The sequence below is a fragment of the Hemibagrus wyckioides genome, linkage group LG01, assembly GCF_019097595.1.
Source record: "Hemibagrus wyckioides isolate EC202008001 linkage group LG01, SWU_Hwy_1.0, whole genome shotgun sequence".
In the NCBI taxonomy this organism is placed as follows: domain Eukaryota; kingdom Metazoa; phylum Chordata; class Actinopteri; order Siluriformes; family Bagridae; genus Hemibagrus; species Hemibagrus wyckioides.
In genome coordinates, this window is record NC_080710.1 from 11941196 (window position 1) to 11960418 (window position 19223).

Consider the following 19223-nt stretch of genomic DNA (forward strand, 5'->3'; position numbering starts at 1 on the left):
AACTTGTTCAGCTCACAGTATATTATTCAGCAACTACTACAAATTATTAATACAGAAAAACTACAAAACGAAGTAAAGGTATGTGTGTGGAAGCTGTAAATGCCCTGGGAATTTTAGGGGTTAAAAAAGAAACCCACAAAAAAAACCTTTTATTTACTTTTTATTATCCAGTCTCATATAGGCTTTATTACAATTGACCACATTTATATAAAAGACACATAATAAAAAGTATAACAGCATAATACTTTAGTGAAGTATATACAAAACCTTAACAAACAAAAAGAAGAGATGCTGAGGAAAAGAGGAGAACAATATGCAATTACAGTCATATTTATTTAATTGCTAAGAAGCTACAGATGTCATGCAGTACAGCACCTACACCAACCCTTCCCATAATTCATGAGTGTTCCCGAAACACGCTTATTCCTGTCTGGGTTTTACAGGATAAACTGACATCATAAAATAGGCAAAAATTTGGTGATTAACGCAAGCTGATTTTATTATTGTAACCTCAGTGTGACAACCCGACAAACTCGCTGGTTCACTGCTTCAGTGTTAGCTGAATCTATGCCAGTTTCTTTGCTTTGAATTGAAGACTGGAATAGCAGTTGAACTTACACTAATTGTAAAAGTGCTCTGGATCCAGGGCTTATGGTTTGGTGTGTGCCTCAGACTAGGGGATCTGATGTAGCAGGAGATTATCCTATATGTTGTAAAAAAAAACTATTCCAGTCTTGCTTCCATCTTGCAGCATTTTAACCCCTCATATAACACACCTATTCTCCCAGAATCCTCTGTAACTGTGTTGACATCTGTGTATTAAAGTGTGTGAGAAAGCGGATCTACGAACTAGAGCGGTGTAAAGATGAATGTACTGTATGAATGGAAATACAAAGCTAAACATGGACTAAATCTCATCTCCTCGTCTTGCATTCAAACATGAACTTGAAATAAAAGGTAACTATATGTCACACACTACTGTATACTGACTACTGATTAGTGGAATGTATTTCTAATATTGCTTCCATGCACATGCATTTAGTCAATGTATGTGCATGTAAATGTTTGACTTAATAAACATTTAGTCTAACGGTTACACGGACGATAAATGCGGCATGTTTCTGGTTTCTGTCAAGAAGAGTCGGGGAAATACGTAGAATAACACAAATCATGACATTTTCTGCTTGTTTACTTTCATTCTCTGATGTAAACTCTTGTGCACACGACGTCATCTGCAGTCATTGTCTGGAAAAGAAATTAAAAGGAAAATTCAAACATTAAAGGTACAGTTCATCTGAGACGAATATACTAGGGTCATAAGACATAGCGATGATTCTTTCTCAATTTAAATGAGTAAAATTAATAATGCAATCCTTACCAGGATCAGTTCTCCGTCATTGGTTAGTTCTCTGGTCCAGGATGTCTTAGGACCATCTCCTTTCTGGAGGGTTTGCTCACAGCTGATCTTACTGTCTGTCTCCCACCGAGGAAAGCTCTACGGACAGTGCCATAACAGGATTGTGTTATAATGAGGGGTGGAGGATGCAGAACAAATAAAACAACTCAAAGCAACTCAATGAACTCCCACAGTGAAAAGCTGAGAAGGAGGGGAAAGGGGATTTAGTGAGTAATGTGGTTATCGTGAGCTTTTTGGAGTGTTTAATTTGGACATGGTGAAAGGAGCACATCTGTTCGGTGTCTGTGTCTGTGTGTGTGTGTGTGTGTGTGTGTGCATGTGTGTGCAGCTGTGCCCGAATGACTTTTCAAATATGTGATGTTCTCAGAAGTGGCTAGAAATATGGAAAATGCAAAAGCTGGTCCAGACTAAAGGATGGATAAAGCATACGCGACTGAGACACGAGAGGGGACAGGAGTGAGACAGGACATTCCGGTGCAGGTGGGTCAAACATCAAATCATCCCAAAGTGGTTGTTTGAAAAATGTATATATAAAAAAAGGACAATATTCTATTCTTACGTCTCAGAAGTGCTTAAAGAAAAATGTGTATTAATGGAGTACTAATGTGCAAAATTATGATTCTGTCCTTCAGAATAGAGGTGTGTTTTATGATTACAAAATTATAAATGAAACAATTTGTAAGTGGGATGTTTTAATAATTTGAATCTCTTTTTGAAATTCATTTTTATCGGTTTTTCATCTTATATCCACGCACATTTGCTGTGGGCACTGCTGTGTTTTATATCTTAGTGCAGACCAAAAAGCCTCACAAGAACAGGAATATCGGACAGTTAGGAATATTTGTCTGATCCCCATAAGAAAAACTATTTATACTTAAACTTAAATAATTAGCTACACTAATAATTATGTCAATGGAAATTTCACAAAGACATTAAGAAATGTGTGTATGTACCGTGCAAGGTCGTCCATCCACTGTGGTCTCAATAAACTCCTGTCCCACAGTGAAGGTCACATGGGTGGTTCTAACTGAGGTGGAAGTCTTGATTGACAGCGTCTCTCTGTCCTGTGTAATCTCCACAGATGGTTTTGAGGCTGCTGCTACAGCAATCTTCCGAAGCATCACATTCACACCTGAGAACAAACAGAGAGAGAGAATGAGAGTGAGAGAGAGAGAGAGAGAGAGAGAGAGAGAGGGAGAGAGAGAGAGAGAGAGAGAGAGAGAGAGAGTTAACACAGAAAATGGAATGGGGCTCTCAGTCTCATACACCTGAGGCATTCTCACACAGAAAGTAAGTGTGTACTGTGTAAACATGGGCCTGTGAACCTCCATGGACTTTAGAGATCTGTCTATCAGACATGCTTTCACTACACATTCCTGTCGGAAAAAATAGGGCAATGGGGGGGGTTTGGGGTGAGATCATTAGATTTGAGAATTAAACTTGGATATTTGTCCTCCCCATGGGCACCATTTGATGACTTCATCAAAGGATCTTTATGATACTTACCCATTCAACAACCTCTCCCTCTCTCTGCAGTCCACACACACACACACACACACAAACTCAGTGTCCAGTTACAGATTACTCACTGTCGTGGCAATCTAGCCAAGTTAAAACGCTACATTGATTAAAACAATGTGTGCGCGTGTGTGTGTGTGTGTGGAGAACTGAGGAACTTAATGATCCCAGGGCATGCAGTAATCTGTTACACCTTCCTATGAAAAAGATGGGTGAAGGATAAAAAGGAGAGAGGAAGAAAAGTGTGAATAAAGACTAAAGAGACACTAGAAAGTAAAAGTACATAAGAAGGACAGAAAAGAAAAAAGAGAGGAGACAGCATGGAAAATGCTGTGAGTTGCAACGAGAAGCCACTGTGTGTGTGTGTGTGTGTGTGTGTGTGTGTGTGTGTGTGTGTGTGTGTGTGTGTGCGCATGTCTGAATTTGTGTCGAGTTGAATTTCACACTCTTCCCCTAACACACATTCCCACCTGTCACCAAGGGTATATATACACACTAAGACAGACACCCACACAGGGGAAACCAAAACTCAAATCCAATCACACACACACACGCACAAATGGAGACATGCAAACTGACTGCTGGCTGTCTTTAAAATAAATGCTGGTCCAAATAAGTCTATATTTCCTTCACAAACATCCAAAAACACTTGAACCTCGTTCATAACATCGTAACAAGTGGCTGATGGTGTAATAACATGTGTCCCTCAAACATTTTCCTGTACCACACATTGGTGTCTGTTTACTGCACGATGTTTCTCTGCTGCAAGCACAGCTAATGAAGTCAGCTCCATCATGTCTTTCATTTCATTTCCTTTTAAGTCCTTATACTTATCGACCACTGACACAATGATGCCCTCCCTGTAATGAACTGGGGAAGACTGACCACACACGGTGGTTGGTCAGGGTTAGTGTCAGTGTCACAGTTCAGGGGTCAGAGGAAGTATTTGAGAATAAAGCAAAGGGTAGGACGAGAAGGGTGTGAAAGGGTGGTGACAGCTTGGCTCCATCTGTGCACTGAGCCTTTAGATGAAACCGAAGGAGCTTGGCTTCTCTCACTTCTAGACTTAAGCGAGGGAGAGAGAGAGAGAGAGAGCTACTAAAGGCAGTGTCAAATGGGCATCCTTCAATCAGTCAGCCTGTCAATCATATACATTCCTTACATAGATTCCCTGTCCCTCATTTTTTATGAGGACATTGGTCACAATTAGTATGTGAGTAATGTATCTTTAAGTCTGTGTAGTCTCTGCTCTGTGTATGACACACCCCACTCATGCAGATAGTACTGACAATACAGTATTCACACACACTCTATCCCTCCATCTGTCTCATTTTCTTTCTTTTGTGCAGGATTGCATGGCCTCTACCACAACCCTGGTCCAACCCATCAATCCATCGCTGGCAGCCTTGCTTAGCCTCGGGTAACAAGTGGTGCTTGCGGGCACTGGCCTGATGTCCTTGTGCAATTGGGATGCCAATCAAAGCAGGATATGGGGTTGTGACACACACACACACACACACACACACACACACAGACCGACTCCGGTTATTCTGGTGAGAACAATGGTGCCATTTAACAGCAGTTTAATGAACTAGGGTCAAAGAACATGTGACTAGTCTGTACTGATGCCCTCTCGTTCACACACACACACACACTAAACCACAAAGTATGTCTTTGGTGCTCATACCAGACAAGAAGCCATGCATAGCTGCATGCACAGTTTTGAGCACAATGTTATAATGACTTTATGCACACACACAAAAGCAATGCAGAGTTGCAGTCAGTGACTTGGGTCTATTGTATTCAGAAAATAAGGGGTGAGCAAGTTCAGTCTCGGCTCCTTTATCATGTCTACAAGTGAGTGCATGTATGATAAAGACCCTCTACCCCAGTGGGTGGATGTGAGAAAGAGAGAGAGAGAGAGACTGAGAAGGAGAAGAATTGTGATGGCTTTGCTGGTATGTAGTCTTGTTCCTCACTATTCTATATATTAGTGCATGATAGTTATTTATATAGTGTTATATTGGCTTACCCAGGGCTTTCAGAAGCTCCTCGAAGTTTTCTGAACTCTTCATTTTCCAGGTGCCGGAGAAGTCAGGGATAGTGCGGTCCATGATGCCCTATGACTGGCTTTTCCTAATTTATTTTTGTTAATTGTTATTATTATTTATAATCGTATTGAATGCAGCAATTTTTTTCACACCTACTATTTTGCTTCAAGCTCTTCGTTTCTTCTGGTAAGATGTTCAAATCCTTCAGCTTTCTCTTTCCTTTTTACTGCTCAGGCCAAAACTTGTACAAAGTGGACCGCACGAGCTGCAAAAGCCTCGTATCCTCCACTTTAACCGCAACAACTCACACCTTTCAGACGAAAACTCCGCCCGAACCACGCCCAGAGAATCAAAGAGCCAATCCAAGATAGAGATGAGGACACTTGCCCGCCCCGGCCACGCCTCTTTTAGAACATGCGCTCTCTCCTGAAAGCGCACGAGAGCTTTTATGTGAAATAAGCAAATATTGTTAACGAATGCAAGAATGTGCATTAAGAAATTTGCAAAATAGAAGAAAGTAGAAAATCATTTTTTTGTCATATATTCCTGTATTTTGGTCACACAGGTTATATAAGGATTGTGTAACTTTTCCCCCTGACAGTTTTGAATGGCGTGCTCCTGTAATTGCCCCTGTATGGGGAGTTGTCCCAAATCATTGAGGATGGCAGACTTCTGCGCATGCAATGGACGCACAAAACTTTCTTTTAGCGGATACACACACATTCAATAATTGGACACCTATGTGAGCTCAGTGGATGCTAGAAGGTTCAGGGAGGTATGATTGACCCAAAAATGCACTGCTGCTGCTTGGCCCCCATGCTGCTCTGGCGGAAGAAAGACGAGGGGCTAAGGGGGCAAGAGAAGGGTTTTTTTTTTTCCGTGGGGTCCCTTAATTAATGAAGACACGGGGCCGGCTAGGTTGAGATGATGGATGATGGACGTACAAAGAGGTCGTTAAACATTGACTTTTGATGGATAGTCTCGCGCAACATATTGAACGTCGTATTAGCGCGCGCGTTACCGGGGTGACAGCAGCACCCGAGGCTCCCACTTCTTGCGCGCGCTTAAAAATTGGGAACTTCCTGATGCACTGCCCCCCCCACACACACAAGCCAAATGTAGATATTTACTCAGTTTCTAATTAATTTAACTGCATTTTGCCTTTATTATATGGCATATCTTTTTATATAATCTTAATACTTCTGTCCTACATCGACACCTTTTTTGTTACTGTTTTTTCCTCTCCATCCTATATGGATGCTTTAGCAATATTGCATGCATTGTAAACAATCATCCCAAGTGCACAAGGACAATCAATAAAGTACAGTGAAATTGAAGCGAGAGAGAGATTGTATACTTATATAACTTGTTTTTTTGTGCACTACTCGTATTACGGTCTGCTTGAGCCACACAGCAGTGAACTACGGGCCATAACCCGCACACGTTTACACAAACAAAGGCTTCATGTTCACACTAGTTCTTCCTTGTCCAACAACATACAGCGAGTCATTGCTCTCAAATATCACTTGGACTATCTCTTTATCGCGTCTCCATCTCCCATTCCACCACCCCCCATTTCATCCTCTCTCTCTCTCTCTCTCTCTCTCTCCCACCCCCGCCGGCTGTGTCACACACACGCTTTGTTCAGGTGTTAGTTCTTTGGCCGCAGGCTCACTTCATGTACTACACTACAGTAAGGATGAATTACGACTACATGTCAGCGGCCCTCCCAGGTCGTAAATACCTGATTCTCTCTCTCTCTCTCTCTCTCTCTCTCTCTCTCTCTTTGTGTATGTCGACATTAACATACAAAAAGACAACTTTCAATAGAGATATGCACTATAATTTAGATATTAAGTATGACAAATTGCTATAATCTCAACTAAAACGTCAGCACTTTACATCTACCATAAGTATTCACGATTGAATACACTGCACCAAGTGCACACTCTCAGAAAGAAATTAAGCTTGCCATGGTGATACCATTAAATGCTTTCCCGCTGTGTGATTAAAACCATGTTCCCTATATGCCACTGCACAGACCAGGCATAACATTATGACTGCCTGCCTAATATTATGTTGGTCCCCCTTTTGCTGCCAGAACAGCCCTGACCTGTCATGCACTGTGTATTCTGACACCTTTCTATCAGAATCAGCATTAACTTCTTCAGCAATTTCAGCAACAGTAGCTTGTCTGTTGGATCGGACCACACGGGCCAGCCTTCGCTCCTCACGTGCATCAATGAGCCTTTCAACACTGTTCCTTCCTTGGACCACTTTTGATAGATACTGACCACTGCAGATCAGGTACACCCCACAAAAGCTGCAGTTTTGGAGATACTCTGATCCAGTCGTCTAGCCATCACAATTTGGCCCTTGTCAATCTCACTCAAATCCTTACTCTTGCCCATTTTTCCTGCTTCTAACACATCAACTTTGAGGATAAAATGTTCACTTGCTGTCTAATATATCCCACCCACTAACAGGTGCCATGATGAGGAGATAATCAGTGTTATTCAGTTCACCTCTTAGTGCTCCTAATGTTATGCCTGATTGTTGTGTATGTCCAAAGGTTTGTGGACATCTGACAATCAAACCCAAATTGGTTCCTCAAACCAGTACAAATGTATAGGATGTCTTTCAGTGCTGTAGCATTACAATTTCTCTAACTGAAACTGAGATTGCTAGTCCAAATATGTTCCAGAACAACAGTGCTCCTGTGCATAAAATGAGAACCATTAAGACATGGTTTGCCAAAGTTGGTGTAAACAAATTGCAGTGACCTGCTCAGAACTTTAGACCGCAACCCCACTGAACTCCTCTGGGATAAACTGGAACATCAACTATGAACCAGGGCTCTTAACCTGACCTCACTAATGGGGGATGTGGTAGCTTAGTGATTAAGATAAGTGGTTAAAGCGTTAGACTACTGATCGGAAGGTTTGAATTCCAGGTTCACCAAGCTGCCACTTAAGACCTTAAGCAAGGTCCTTAACCCTCAATTGCTCAGTTGTACAAAACGTAAGTCTGGGCTTCTGCCAAATGTAAATGTACTAATGTACTAATCCCCACAGTCAAGCTGCAAAATCTAGTGGACAGCCTTCCCAGAAGGTTGAAGGTTATTATAACAGCTATGTAGGATACTAAATGTGGAATGGACTGTAAAGAAACACATATGAGTGTGGTGGTCAGCCACGCTTTTCTCTAAAAGCTAATTAAAATACACCGCATGCACCTTTGTACCTTTAATGGTCCCACACCAGCAAGATGAAAGAATGAAAAGTACAGTATATATAGTGCATGATGTATTCAACTGAGCAAATCCCTAACTTGACTCATGATATCATAATCTTCTAAATCCTCTTGTTGTAGTTCTATGTTAAAACAGTTTAGGTCCCCCAAGCGACAAATAAAGATGCTAGAAGAAATATTTTAAGAGTTTAAGTTTTAAGCTGGAAGAAAGTTCCCTATAGCACTTTGCAGTATATCAGTCAGGGGTTTGTTTTAAAAGGCTTTAAATGTCAATGTAAAACCCTACACCTGCGTTTCCTCACCAGTAAGTGTCCTAAGTAAGACCAGTTTAGGCTAATAACCTTTAACTATCCAGAAAATCCCTGATGAGTCTTGTAATGCTGTTTTCTGTAACAGGTAATCAACATTTTTATACAGGTCCATGTTTGTAGTTTATTTCTGTCAAGTTTTGAGTGCGTGTCATAAATTTCCATGAAGACCAGTTTGCCAGCATCTCTCCTGGTACCAGTACCTGCAATGATTTGAACAATAGGAGCCGTTTACCTGGGGGGTATATTATTCATAAATACCTGAAGGAGAAAGGGAGTAGAGTAAGAGAGAATGTCGTTAGACTGTTATGTTCTGCCCCGTGGGTCTAATGAGCAGCACAGTCTTTCTCAATCTTCCCGTCCTGTTCTCTTTTCATCCCCCCTTTCTTTGCTTCCAGTTCACCTCACCCACTTTCACCCCGTCGGTCCATCCCTTCCTCCCTCCCACCCACCGTCTCCCCTTTTGTTCTTTTGTGATGCTGGGACCGCATTCCAGAGGCACACTGCAGAGATGCTGGGATTGCAAAAAAGAGAGAGTTGGGGGGAGGGAGAGGCGGGGACTGGTGCTTAGCTCATTTTTTATTGTATTGTTCTAGGCTTCAGAAAATGAGAGAGGAATGATTCAGACCAAGAGATCAAAGACAGAAAAGGAATGGTAGTTAGAGGATGGGAGCAGAGAAAGGGAGAGAGAGAGAGAGAGAGAGAGTCATTAGGGAAAAAGGAGAGGTGCTATGCAAGCAGACAGTAAATATTTCTGTGCACTTTTCAGAAAGGGATTAGGGTTTCGCTTAGTTCCGTTTCTTTGGCATGAACTCTGCACGGTAAGTGATACTCCACTCAGGGGACTCACATAACCAAAAACACACATACCACTGACACATACGTATACATGTGCCTGCACACACTCAAACACACCCACAATTCACAAACTGTTTCACACACACTGACCAAATAATAGATGTTCAAACGCTTTCATATCAACATTGATACATTGCAAAAACATCGCCACGCATTAGCCACACACATACACACACTGACACACACAGTGCTGTTTCCACTGTTCTAATAGACAAATGCAATGCAAGGGTTTTTCCAGTACCAAATTAAACTCTGTGAGAGACATGAATACATTTGATACTGAGCTATTTTTAAACCAATGCCTAAGTACTTTTTCATGGCTTCTCTGTAGCTTCGTCCTAAACTCAGAACGCACAGTGCATTTCTCCCATTCTATTCTTTGTTCTTCTCTCCCACATTGTCCTATCCGTGTCTCCATTCCTCCCTCTATCCCTCGCTCAGTCAAATCAGGCTAAAGCAGAGGAAGTTCAAGCAGAACCTCATTGCCTGGATGCTTATCCATTTATCTCCCAAATCACTTCCTTCTGTGGTCTAATCTCCTATTTTTTCTCCCTGAGGTTACACACACACACACACACACACACTTGTTCTACTATCCTTACAAGAGCCTTCCATTGACATACTGACATAATTAATAATGTAGCCAAATTATGCACAAAAACCTAATACTAAACTTAACCTCAGTAATCAAAAGAAACATTTTGACAAACATTTTGACTTCTTTGTAACAAAAAAAAGAGGTTAGGATCAGCCAAAAGGTATCCTACTATCCTTGATGGGACATTTGGTCCCCATCAAGATATAAATACACGCACACCCAAGCAAAACACATACACACACACACACACACACACACACACACACACACACGCAAATTCATTCAAACAAAAACTTTATGTGTGCCTGTTACAGGGTTCAGCAGTGATTTGTGGTGCTTGTTAAGTCCCTGCATGCATTAAACTCATACCAACCACTAAACCAACCAGGCACTAACCCTGACCTTGAGCCGTCACCTTTGCCACCTGATCTCAATTTCTACCCATTTCCTTCTCTCTCTCTCTCTCTCTCTCTCGCTCTCTCTCTGTCTAATAAAAGGGGATTTCTAAGTCATCATGAGTCACCATGTTTTGTTGAGTTTGATTCAGAGTGCAGGCTAAATGATCTCTTTTCATACACCATCCATCTAGGGCTCAGTCATTTGAGACCTACATGTGAGTGTGCATGACTCAACATGTGGGGTGAGTTTTCTCCAGATGCCTGAGTTCCTTGCCCAGTGCTTCCTTTTTTTTCCTCCCTGTCCTCCCTTTTTCCTGGCCTTCAGCGGATCTAATTATCAGGTTCATTCATTATAAGAGAGAGAGAGAGAGAGAGAGAGAACTAGGTCAAGAAAGATAAAGGGGGGAAAAAAAGTGCAGCGTGTGACATATATTCCTGCATGCACACCCACACACATTTAGATGTATGCGCAAACCCCATTTCCCCACTTGACCGGTACAAATGGTGAAGGCTTTCTTGCCACTTTCCTGTATTGGAGTGAAGGCTTTTGTGAATGCCTTTTCTGACAAAGGCATCATAAACTCTCTGTTCTCTTCCAACTCCTATCAAACATCTACCAGAGCAATAAAACATGCAAAACACCTGCAACTAAAGGGAGTGTGGCAAAGACACAGGAACAAAAGGGGAAGAGTAACCACAGAGATAAAGAGGAAAAGATTAGAAACACAAAAGTACACAATGAGGAAAGATCTAATGGTGGATTATCTCGCTTTCTTTGTCTCTCTGATAGGAATTTCAAAAACATAAACCCTCATATTTGATGTTTTGTTAGTTTAGTTGTTTCCAATAAATGAACTCTTTCACCCATAACAGCCTACGGCCAAGGCTTCTGGAGCCGGGTTTTGTGTGTGTGTGTGTGTGTGTGTGTGTGTGGTTGTGGTTTGTGTGTGACTCGTCAAAGCTGCCAGTGAGCTGTATCCTGGAAGATGGAGCAGCCCTTGTGCTACTGATTACTGCATGTGGGTCAGCTTTTAAAAACCTGTCAGAAAAAAAAGAAATTTTATGGGAGAGTTAACATAAATAGTTGATATAAATAGAAAGATATAGAAGTAAAAGGAAGAATTTAAAAGAAAAATGGACATGGACATCTGAGAATGAAAATGCCAGACACAGTGTTTAGTGGAGAAGTAGAGATGGTGACACATTAAAGGAAAAAAAAAAACACTTAGCCCCTTAAAGGAAAATCAACCCAAAGCTATTCTGACTCATCGCCTTTATCCTATGATGAAATATTTCTATCCTGATGGGCGTTTACAGGGCATGAGGGCTCACTGACTCGCTTGCTGAGTATGAAAATTATATAAATCATATGCTACAGCCTTCACAGTCACCACATCCCAACCCAAATGAACACCTATGGGAATTTCTAGACTGGCTATTTACATAGTGCTCACCAACACCACCATCAAAACACCATTTGGAAAATATTTTGGAATAATTCTGTCCAGTACAAAATGCTCTATGCCAGGCGCACTGAAGCACCACATTTTGTCGTGGCCCAAAACACTTTCCGTTTATCACATCTCTGTATTTTGTCATTAGCTGCAGACTTGATTAGTCTTTACTGAATATGCTGTGAAAATAGTTTTCAAACTTAAATCTCAAACATCCTGAGCACTACTTGGATCATGTTAAGAAATCTTCATGGTGTATAAAAAATTGAGCAGTACAGGGCACATGTACATGGAAAATAAGAATATTACTATCATTATTCCAAACCTACAGTACTAATCACTCACTATGACCTGCCAATTTTAGATTGCATTAAACAAGGCATAAAATTTACTTATAGGTATATGGGTCATTTGTTGTTTCCTGAATCAAATTCTTGCACACAGTATACAGTACAACCCACTTTTTACTGAATTGATATTGAATTGAGAGAAAGACGTGGGAATGAAAACAAACTGCTTTTCCCAAGCTCACACCTTATTTTATGCACAAACCCTCATATTTTAATAAAGAAAAAAAAAACAACAACAAAAATCTGTTCATTTTGGCCAGAAATTTGAGTTAAAGTACAGGGCAGTTCCTCTTATTCTCTCCACCCTGCTCTGACTGTCTGGTAGCTTTCCTCCACCCATCCATAGCTTTTCACTCCGCACTCATTCTTTCAGCTCTGCTTATGTTTTCCTCTTTTTTCCCAGAGAGGGATTGTTCTGTGCGCTGGCTCTCCTTGTCGCCTGTGTGGTTCTCAAGTCATTTTTCCACTGTGACCTGTACTGTACCAGCCTGTCTGCCAGCCTTTGCTCTTTTAGTTGTTGTTACAGCCTGCGCAGTGACCTCAGAAGACTTTATAATGTCCTTATATATACACTACATTGCCAAAAGATTTGGGACAATCTTCAATTGGGCTTCAAATCATTGGATTCAGGTGTTGTTTTTCAGGGTTTGGGCTCGGCCCCTTGGTTCCAGAGAAAGGAACTTTTAATACTTCAGCATACCAAGACATTTTGGACAATTTTATGCTCGCAACTTTGTGGGAACAGTTTGGGGATGACCCCTTCCTTTTCCAACATGACTGCGCATCAGTGCACAAAGCAAGGTCCATATGAAGACATGGATGAGTGAGTTTGGTGTGGAGGAACTTGACTGGTCCTGACCTCAACCTGATAGAACACCATTGGGATGAATTAGAGCGGAGACTGTGAGCCAGGCCTTCTTGTCCAACATCAGCACCTGAACTCACAAATGCACTTCTAGAGGAATGGTGAAAAATTCCCTTGAACACTCTCCTAAACCTTGTGGAAAGCCTTCCCAGAATAGTTGAAGCTGTTATAGCTGCAAAGGGCAGGCCAACTCCATATTAAATTAATGTGCATGTAAAGGCTGATGTCCTAAAACTTTTGGCAATATAGTGTATATCCCAGCACTCTTTGAGAAATGAGATATAATATAAAAAAGCACACTGAGTCCATCATCTACAAAAAAAATCCAGAATTATTCTGTTGATGTGGCCAAATTTAAGGCATTCATTTCAAGAAACACCTCACATGCAGAGTGCTCCACAGTATAATAGAAGCACGTGGAGTAGCAGCGGAATGAGGGATTTTGACATGTTAAAGGTGAATGAGAGGTGAAACATGTGGTACAGATGAAAAAGGATGGAGAACCAGAATTTAGTAAACACTCATTAGTATGAAGTTAATCCCCTAAAATCCTCTGGGTGCTGCAGCTGCAGTTATTCAGTCTAGTAGGCCTGAAGCATGGTGACTGAGGATCTGGACATTATTTGCATAGTGGTGCCATCTAGTGTCGTTACATGGTTCAAATATTTTACAGACATGACTAATTTTCTGTCCCCCCAGTTCATGCTTTCTGTGAAACCAGTTCCTCTAAAAGCAAACCTTCTGCTCAAGAATTAAACTTTAAATACTTAAAATAGATTATGGAGTCATTTGTTTGATTGTGTGTGCATTCTTCAATTCTTTTATTCATATTCATTCATCTTAACAGCTTTATCTTGGTCAGGGTTGAGCCAGACAAGAACACAGACTGGTTGGGACACCACTTTTTGCAGTATGCATGTACATATCCACTTCTAAGGGCAATTTAAAGACACTTGTCCAGCTCCTGGAATGTTTTCTAGAAGATGTAACAAGTAACTTTCTCACTACAAATGCTTTTCCATAAAAACAGGCTCAAATACTAGCTTCACATGGCATCTAATCTTTATTTTTAAATAAACCATTCTGTTTTATTTTCAACTTTGTTACTAAGAAACCTGTCTTCCACATAACCTTTAGAAGAAATGATAAGAAGAAGCCTTTATTTATCACACATACCTTACAGCACAGTGAAATACTTTTCATCACATATCCCAGCTTAGGAAGTTGGGGTCAGAGTGCAGGGTCAGCCATGATACAGCGTCCTCAGAGCAGTGCTGGGGACTTAACCCCTGACCTTCTGATCAGTAAACCAAAGCTTAAACTGTTTGGGTCACCACTTCCAAAATCTTATCAAATATCACATTTCTGGTTGCCCAAGATGGTTGACCTCATAAAGTTACATCATTCAGCTGGACACAGTATGTATATATGCATGAATACAGTATATGTCTGTATGTATGTACTTATGTATGTACAGTACTGTGCAAAAGTTTTAGGCAGGCATGGAAAAAAATGCTGTAAGGTAAAAATGCTTTCAAAAATAGATGTGCTAACAGTTTATCTTTATCAATTAGCAGAATGGAAAGTAAATGAACAGAAGTGAAATCCAAATCACTTTAATATTTGATGTGACCACCCTTTGTCTGCAAAACAGCATCAATTCTTCAAGGTACACTGGCACAGTTTTTGAGGGAACTCAGCAGGTAAATTGTTCCAAACATTTTGGAGAACTATCTACTGATTGTCTGTGGATGTAGGCTGCCTCAAATCCTTGTGTCTCTTCATATAATCCCAGACAGATTCGATGATGTTGAGATCAGGGTTGAGATGTTGAGATTAGAGCACTGTGGGGGCCAAAACCTTCACTTCCAGGACTCTACTTTGCATTTAGCAAATTGCTAAAAATAAATGCTATTAAATATTTATATAAAAATAAATTAAACATTTTGCACAGTACTGTATATGTATTTATTTAATTATTTTATTTATTTTCTGTGAATAGTCTAAACCACGTCAGCAAGCCTGTATAACATTATGTAAAAAGTAGAGGCAGTCTTAGGCTACCATTTATGTCTTGAACGATTTTGGCGGATACAGATTTTGTTTGCACCTGCAGTGCAAAATGAAAGAAATAAACATGGCTTCTTTTGGGTAAAGAGGAACTTGATCAGCAGAACCTCTCTAACTAGCAGGCAATATATTCAATAGTACTGGGTTCATTTATGCAATAAATCTTAATAAATGTTTCAGACTTGTCTTTAAGGTTAAGCTTCCAGTGAAGTGTTTCTTCTCTATAGCCACAAGACACCATTTTAACTGCGTATATTAATTCTAAGGCCGTAATGTGCCACTAGAAAAAACTCAAATACATTTGTTGTTACTGCTTCAGAATATACTTCTAACTGTAACTGTTGGACCCTTAACAAGTAAGTAATGTTTTACAGCCATTTCCAATTTATGTAGCTTTATTTGTTTATTTTGGGAAAAATTTGACTCGTTATTTTATCACACAGCTCAACATGAATATTTGTACAACCATACAATAAAGCTGCATATCAAAATGCTTAGTGATATACTGAGACCAGTGTTGAATTGGTACCTACATCGTACCTACAAAACTTACAGCTGGACCCAAATAAGACTCTGTAAGAGTCAGCTCAACTCAGCATATTCTAATGCAACACAATGTTTCTTAATCCAATGTTGTTATAGTTAATTCAGTACTATAAGATTTTGCAAATCAACACTGAGGTAGCCAAATTCTATTTATTTAACTCTGATGTGTAGTCAGTAAATTTGTCAGTATGATTTATTATATCACAAAATGTACATCAAAGCTAGTAAAGTGAAGACTAGAAGGCTTTTGGACATGGCCACTTTAAATCCTGAGTTTGGCCCTGACCTTTCTCCACAGTCAGGCTGATTATTACTGGGCATCAGATTTTCTGGGTTCCCCTCAAAATGAACAGGGCGACACGTGTCCTGAACCATGTCACACCCAAGGATGATGTTTTTGGTCTCGTTGCGAATGCTCCTAATGCCACACAATCCCTCGTTTACATTCACACGCACCGTCACAAAGGAGAATTTCTCCTTGCTGATGCACAGGTTGTTGGAGTACTGCTTTCCACCAGCCTTGGTGCACACTCTGTTCACACGCTCTCTGTCATTCTCATAGAAAAACGACTGAGTAGGTCTGCCACACGTCTTAATCTGCCTGAGCAGCGCGTTCCACACGTTCTGGTCCCATGTCTTCGGCACACCATCAGGCAGATGCCGCTTTAGGAAGGTGGCGTGAGCGTTGTTATATTTTGCTCGCATGCATGGAGTTTGGTTGATGTCCACAGATGAGCAGAGAGAAAGCACAGAGGTAAAAAGGATCAAGGTGAGGACCGTCATTCTCATGGACACCTGCACAGAATAGAAGACCGCTTGTAGTTATGTTATAATTATCAGTCAATAAAGGGTCTTAATATCATCTTGGACACCACAAAATGTTTCTATTCCCATTAGTATAATCATTTAATGTGACCTGACATGAAGCATGATAGTTATGTAACTACACTATATTGTCAAAAGTTTTGGGACACCCCTACAAATCATTGAATTCAGGTGTTGGTTTTTAGGGGGTTGGGCTTGGCCCCTTAGTTCCAGTGAAAGAAACTCTTAATGCTTCAGCATGCCAAGTGTGGAGGAACTTGACTGGCCTGGACAGAACACCAGGACAGTAGACCTATGGGATGAATTAGAGCAGAGACTGTGAGCCAGGCCTTCTCGTCCAACATCAGCCCCTGACCTCACAAATGTGCTTCTAGAGGAATGGTGAAAAATTCCCATAAAACACTCCTTGTGGAAAGCCTTCACAGAAAGGTTGAAGCTGTTACTGCTGCAAAGGGTGGACCAACTGCATATTAAATTCATGTGCATGTAAAGGCAGATGTCCCAAATATGTTGGCAATATGATGTATCTACAGCCACTGACTACTTAAGTATTGTTGTTGATCATGTGCATCTATTGATGGCCACAATTTAGTCTTCTAATGGCTACTTCCAGCATGATAATACAGCAGCTCACAAAGCAAAAGTCTCTCAAACTGTACACTAATTAAACAATAAAAATGTATATTCCAAAACTTTCTGTAAAAGTAGTAATCTTAGGGGCATTTTCAAAACTTAATTAAAAGACTTTTGGATTTATTGAGTACACAGATACACTATATTGTCAAAAGTTTTGGGACACCCCTCCAAATCATTGAACACCTTTGGGATGAATTAGAGCGGAGACTCTGAGCTATGGCTTCTCGTCCAACATCAGCGCCTGACCTCAAAAATGCACTTCTAGAGGAATGGTCAAAAATTCCCATAAACACACTCCTAAACCTTGTGAAAAGCCTTTATAGCTGCAAAGGGCTCGTCAACTCATTATTAAATTCATGTGCATGTAAAGGCAGACGACCCAGTTTTGGCCTGGCTCACAGGCTAATTCATCCAAAGGTGAATTCTATCAGGTTGAGGTCAGGACTCTGTGCAGGCCAGTCAAGTTCCTCCACACCAAACTCGCTCGTGCACTGGTGTACAGTCATGTTGAAACAGGAAGGGGTCATCCCCAAACTGTTCCCACAAAGCTGGGAGCATGAAATTGTCCAAAATGTCTTGGTATGTTGAAGCATTAAGAGTTCCTTTCACTGGACCTAAGGGACCAAGCCCAACTCCTGAAAAACAACACCTGAATTCAATGATTTGGGGGGTGTCCCTAAACTTTTGGGAATATAGTGTATCTGCATTTTTATTGGACGAAGACTTATTTACATAAAATGTATGTACGTACTGGAAATAACTTATAATACAAAAAGGTATTTCAGCAATCAACTGGTACAAAATGTGATCTTTATTGTTAAAAAAAACACACACACAAAATAACGATGCAGTGAATTACAGTAAACACAATGTTATCATGATATCACGATAATACAAAGTTATTTATCATGATATGAATGTAATGCCATATCGCTAGTCGGTAAGAAGGCGGCCTGTGCTTGGCAGCAACAGCAGTTAATATATAACAGCAGTTTTAGCCTGAAATTTGATACTGTTTCGCTGTTACTTAAACAAATGTGGATCTTAAACGATTAATAATACAGAGAGAAAGGTAAGAGAAAGAAAATGAATGTTACACCTTACTTACTTTCAGAGTCCCTGCAGTGAGTGTAATAATACAGAGTTTAGCTGAAAAATAAAACTCCAATATGATTTTCACTCCGTTGTTTAAGCTCTTACTTTCCTGTTAAGTGTATGTGTGTGTGTGTGTGTGTGTACGTGTGTGTGTGTGTACGTATATGTGTGTGTGTGCACGTATGTGTATGTGTGTGTGTGTTCGTGTGTGTGTGTACGTATGTGTGTGTGTGTGTGTGTGTACGTATGTGTGTGTGTGTACGTATGTGTATGTGTGTGTGTGTGTGTGTGTGTACGTATGTGTGTGTGTACGTATGTGTGTGTAGCCACATGCTGGATTTTCCATTGCATTTTTTATCCACTACAGGATATAAACTGTATTCATTGGTCCGTATTTGATCTGTCACCTCCCCTTCACGCTGATTGGTCTTTTCCTCTGTCTGTCATCTGTACTGCGCTGTATTCAGCCAATAAGCGCTTGATATTATTGCAGCCGTTTCACAGCGTGAGCTTCCATTGGTGTACAGTTCATAAGGATTCAGTTTTAGGTGTGTCTCTGTGCTTTTCTTTGAAGGTATTCAAAGCGTAATTATTTACTTCAATTATTTGCTATTCAAGAGCTTGTTATAACTAATCACAGGCATGTCTTTTTAACCTCAAAGTTAAATTGCAGTTTACTTCTTGATCAACAAACCTGAATACACACAGATGTACTGGATGTTAAGCAGATTTGCCACTGTATATCTTGCAATTCTGACATTTTTTTTCCTCACAGGAAGTTCATATCACAAAACTGTTTACTGTATTTCTTGCAATTACGAGTATATTTTTTCTCACAATGTATACAGCCACTTGACGCAGTACCTGAAATATGACTTCAGCTAGCATGACAATGCCCCTGTGTGCATAAAGTGATCTCCATGAAGAAATGGTTTGCCAAGTTTGGAGTGGAAGATCTCGAGTGACCTGCACAGAGCCCTTA

General features: G+C 40.5%; 2 protein-coding genes across 2 annotated transcripts; both read right to left on the bottom strand.

Moving 5' to 3' along the window:
- Positions 1–708: 708 nt before the first annotated feature.
- On the bottom strand, positions 709–5277 carry crabp2a (cellular retinoic acid binding protein 2, a). The gene is made up of 5 exons (XM_058400871.1): positions 5143–5277; positions 4968–5071; positions 2371–2549; positions 1379–1495; positions 709–1245 (listed from the first exon to the last, which is right to left on the bottom strand). The coding sequence occupies exons 2-5, from the start codon at positions 5047–5049 to the stop codon at positions 1195–1197; spliced, it is 429 nt and encodes a 142-aa protein (XP_058256854.1). The 5' UTR covers positions 5050–5071; positions 5143–5277; the 3' UTR covers positions 709–1194.
- Positions 5278–14988: 9711 nt separating this feature from the next.
- On the bottom strand, positions 14989–18500 carry LOC131361469 (uncharacterized). Its single transcript, XM_058402599.1, has 2 exons — positions 18255–18500; positions 14989–16480 (listed from the first exon to the last, which is right to left on the bottom strand). The coding sequence occupies exon 2, from the start codon at positions 16472–16474 to the stop codon at positions 15887–15889; it is 588 nt and encodes a 195-aa protein (XP_058258582.1). The 5' UTR covers positions 16475–16480; positions 18255–18500; the 3' UTR covers positions 14989–15886.
- Positions 18501–19223: the final 723 nt, after the last annotated feature.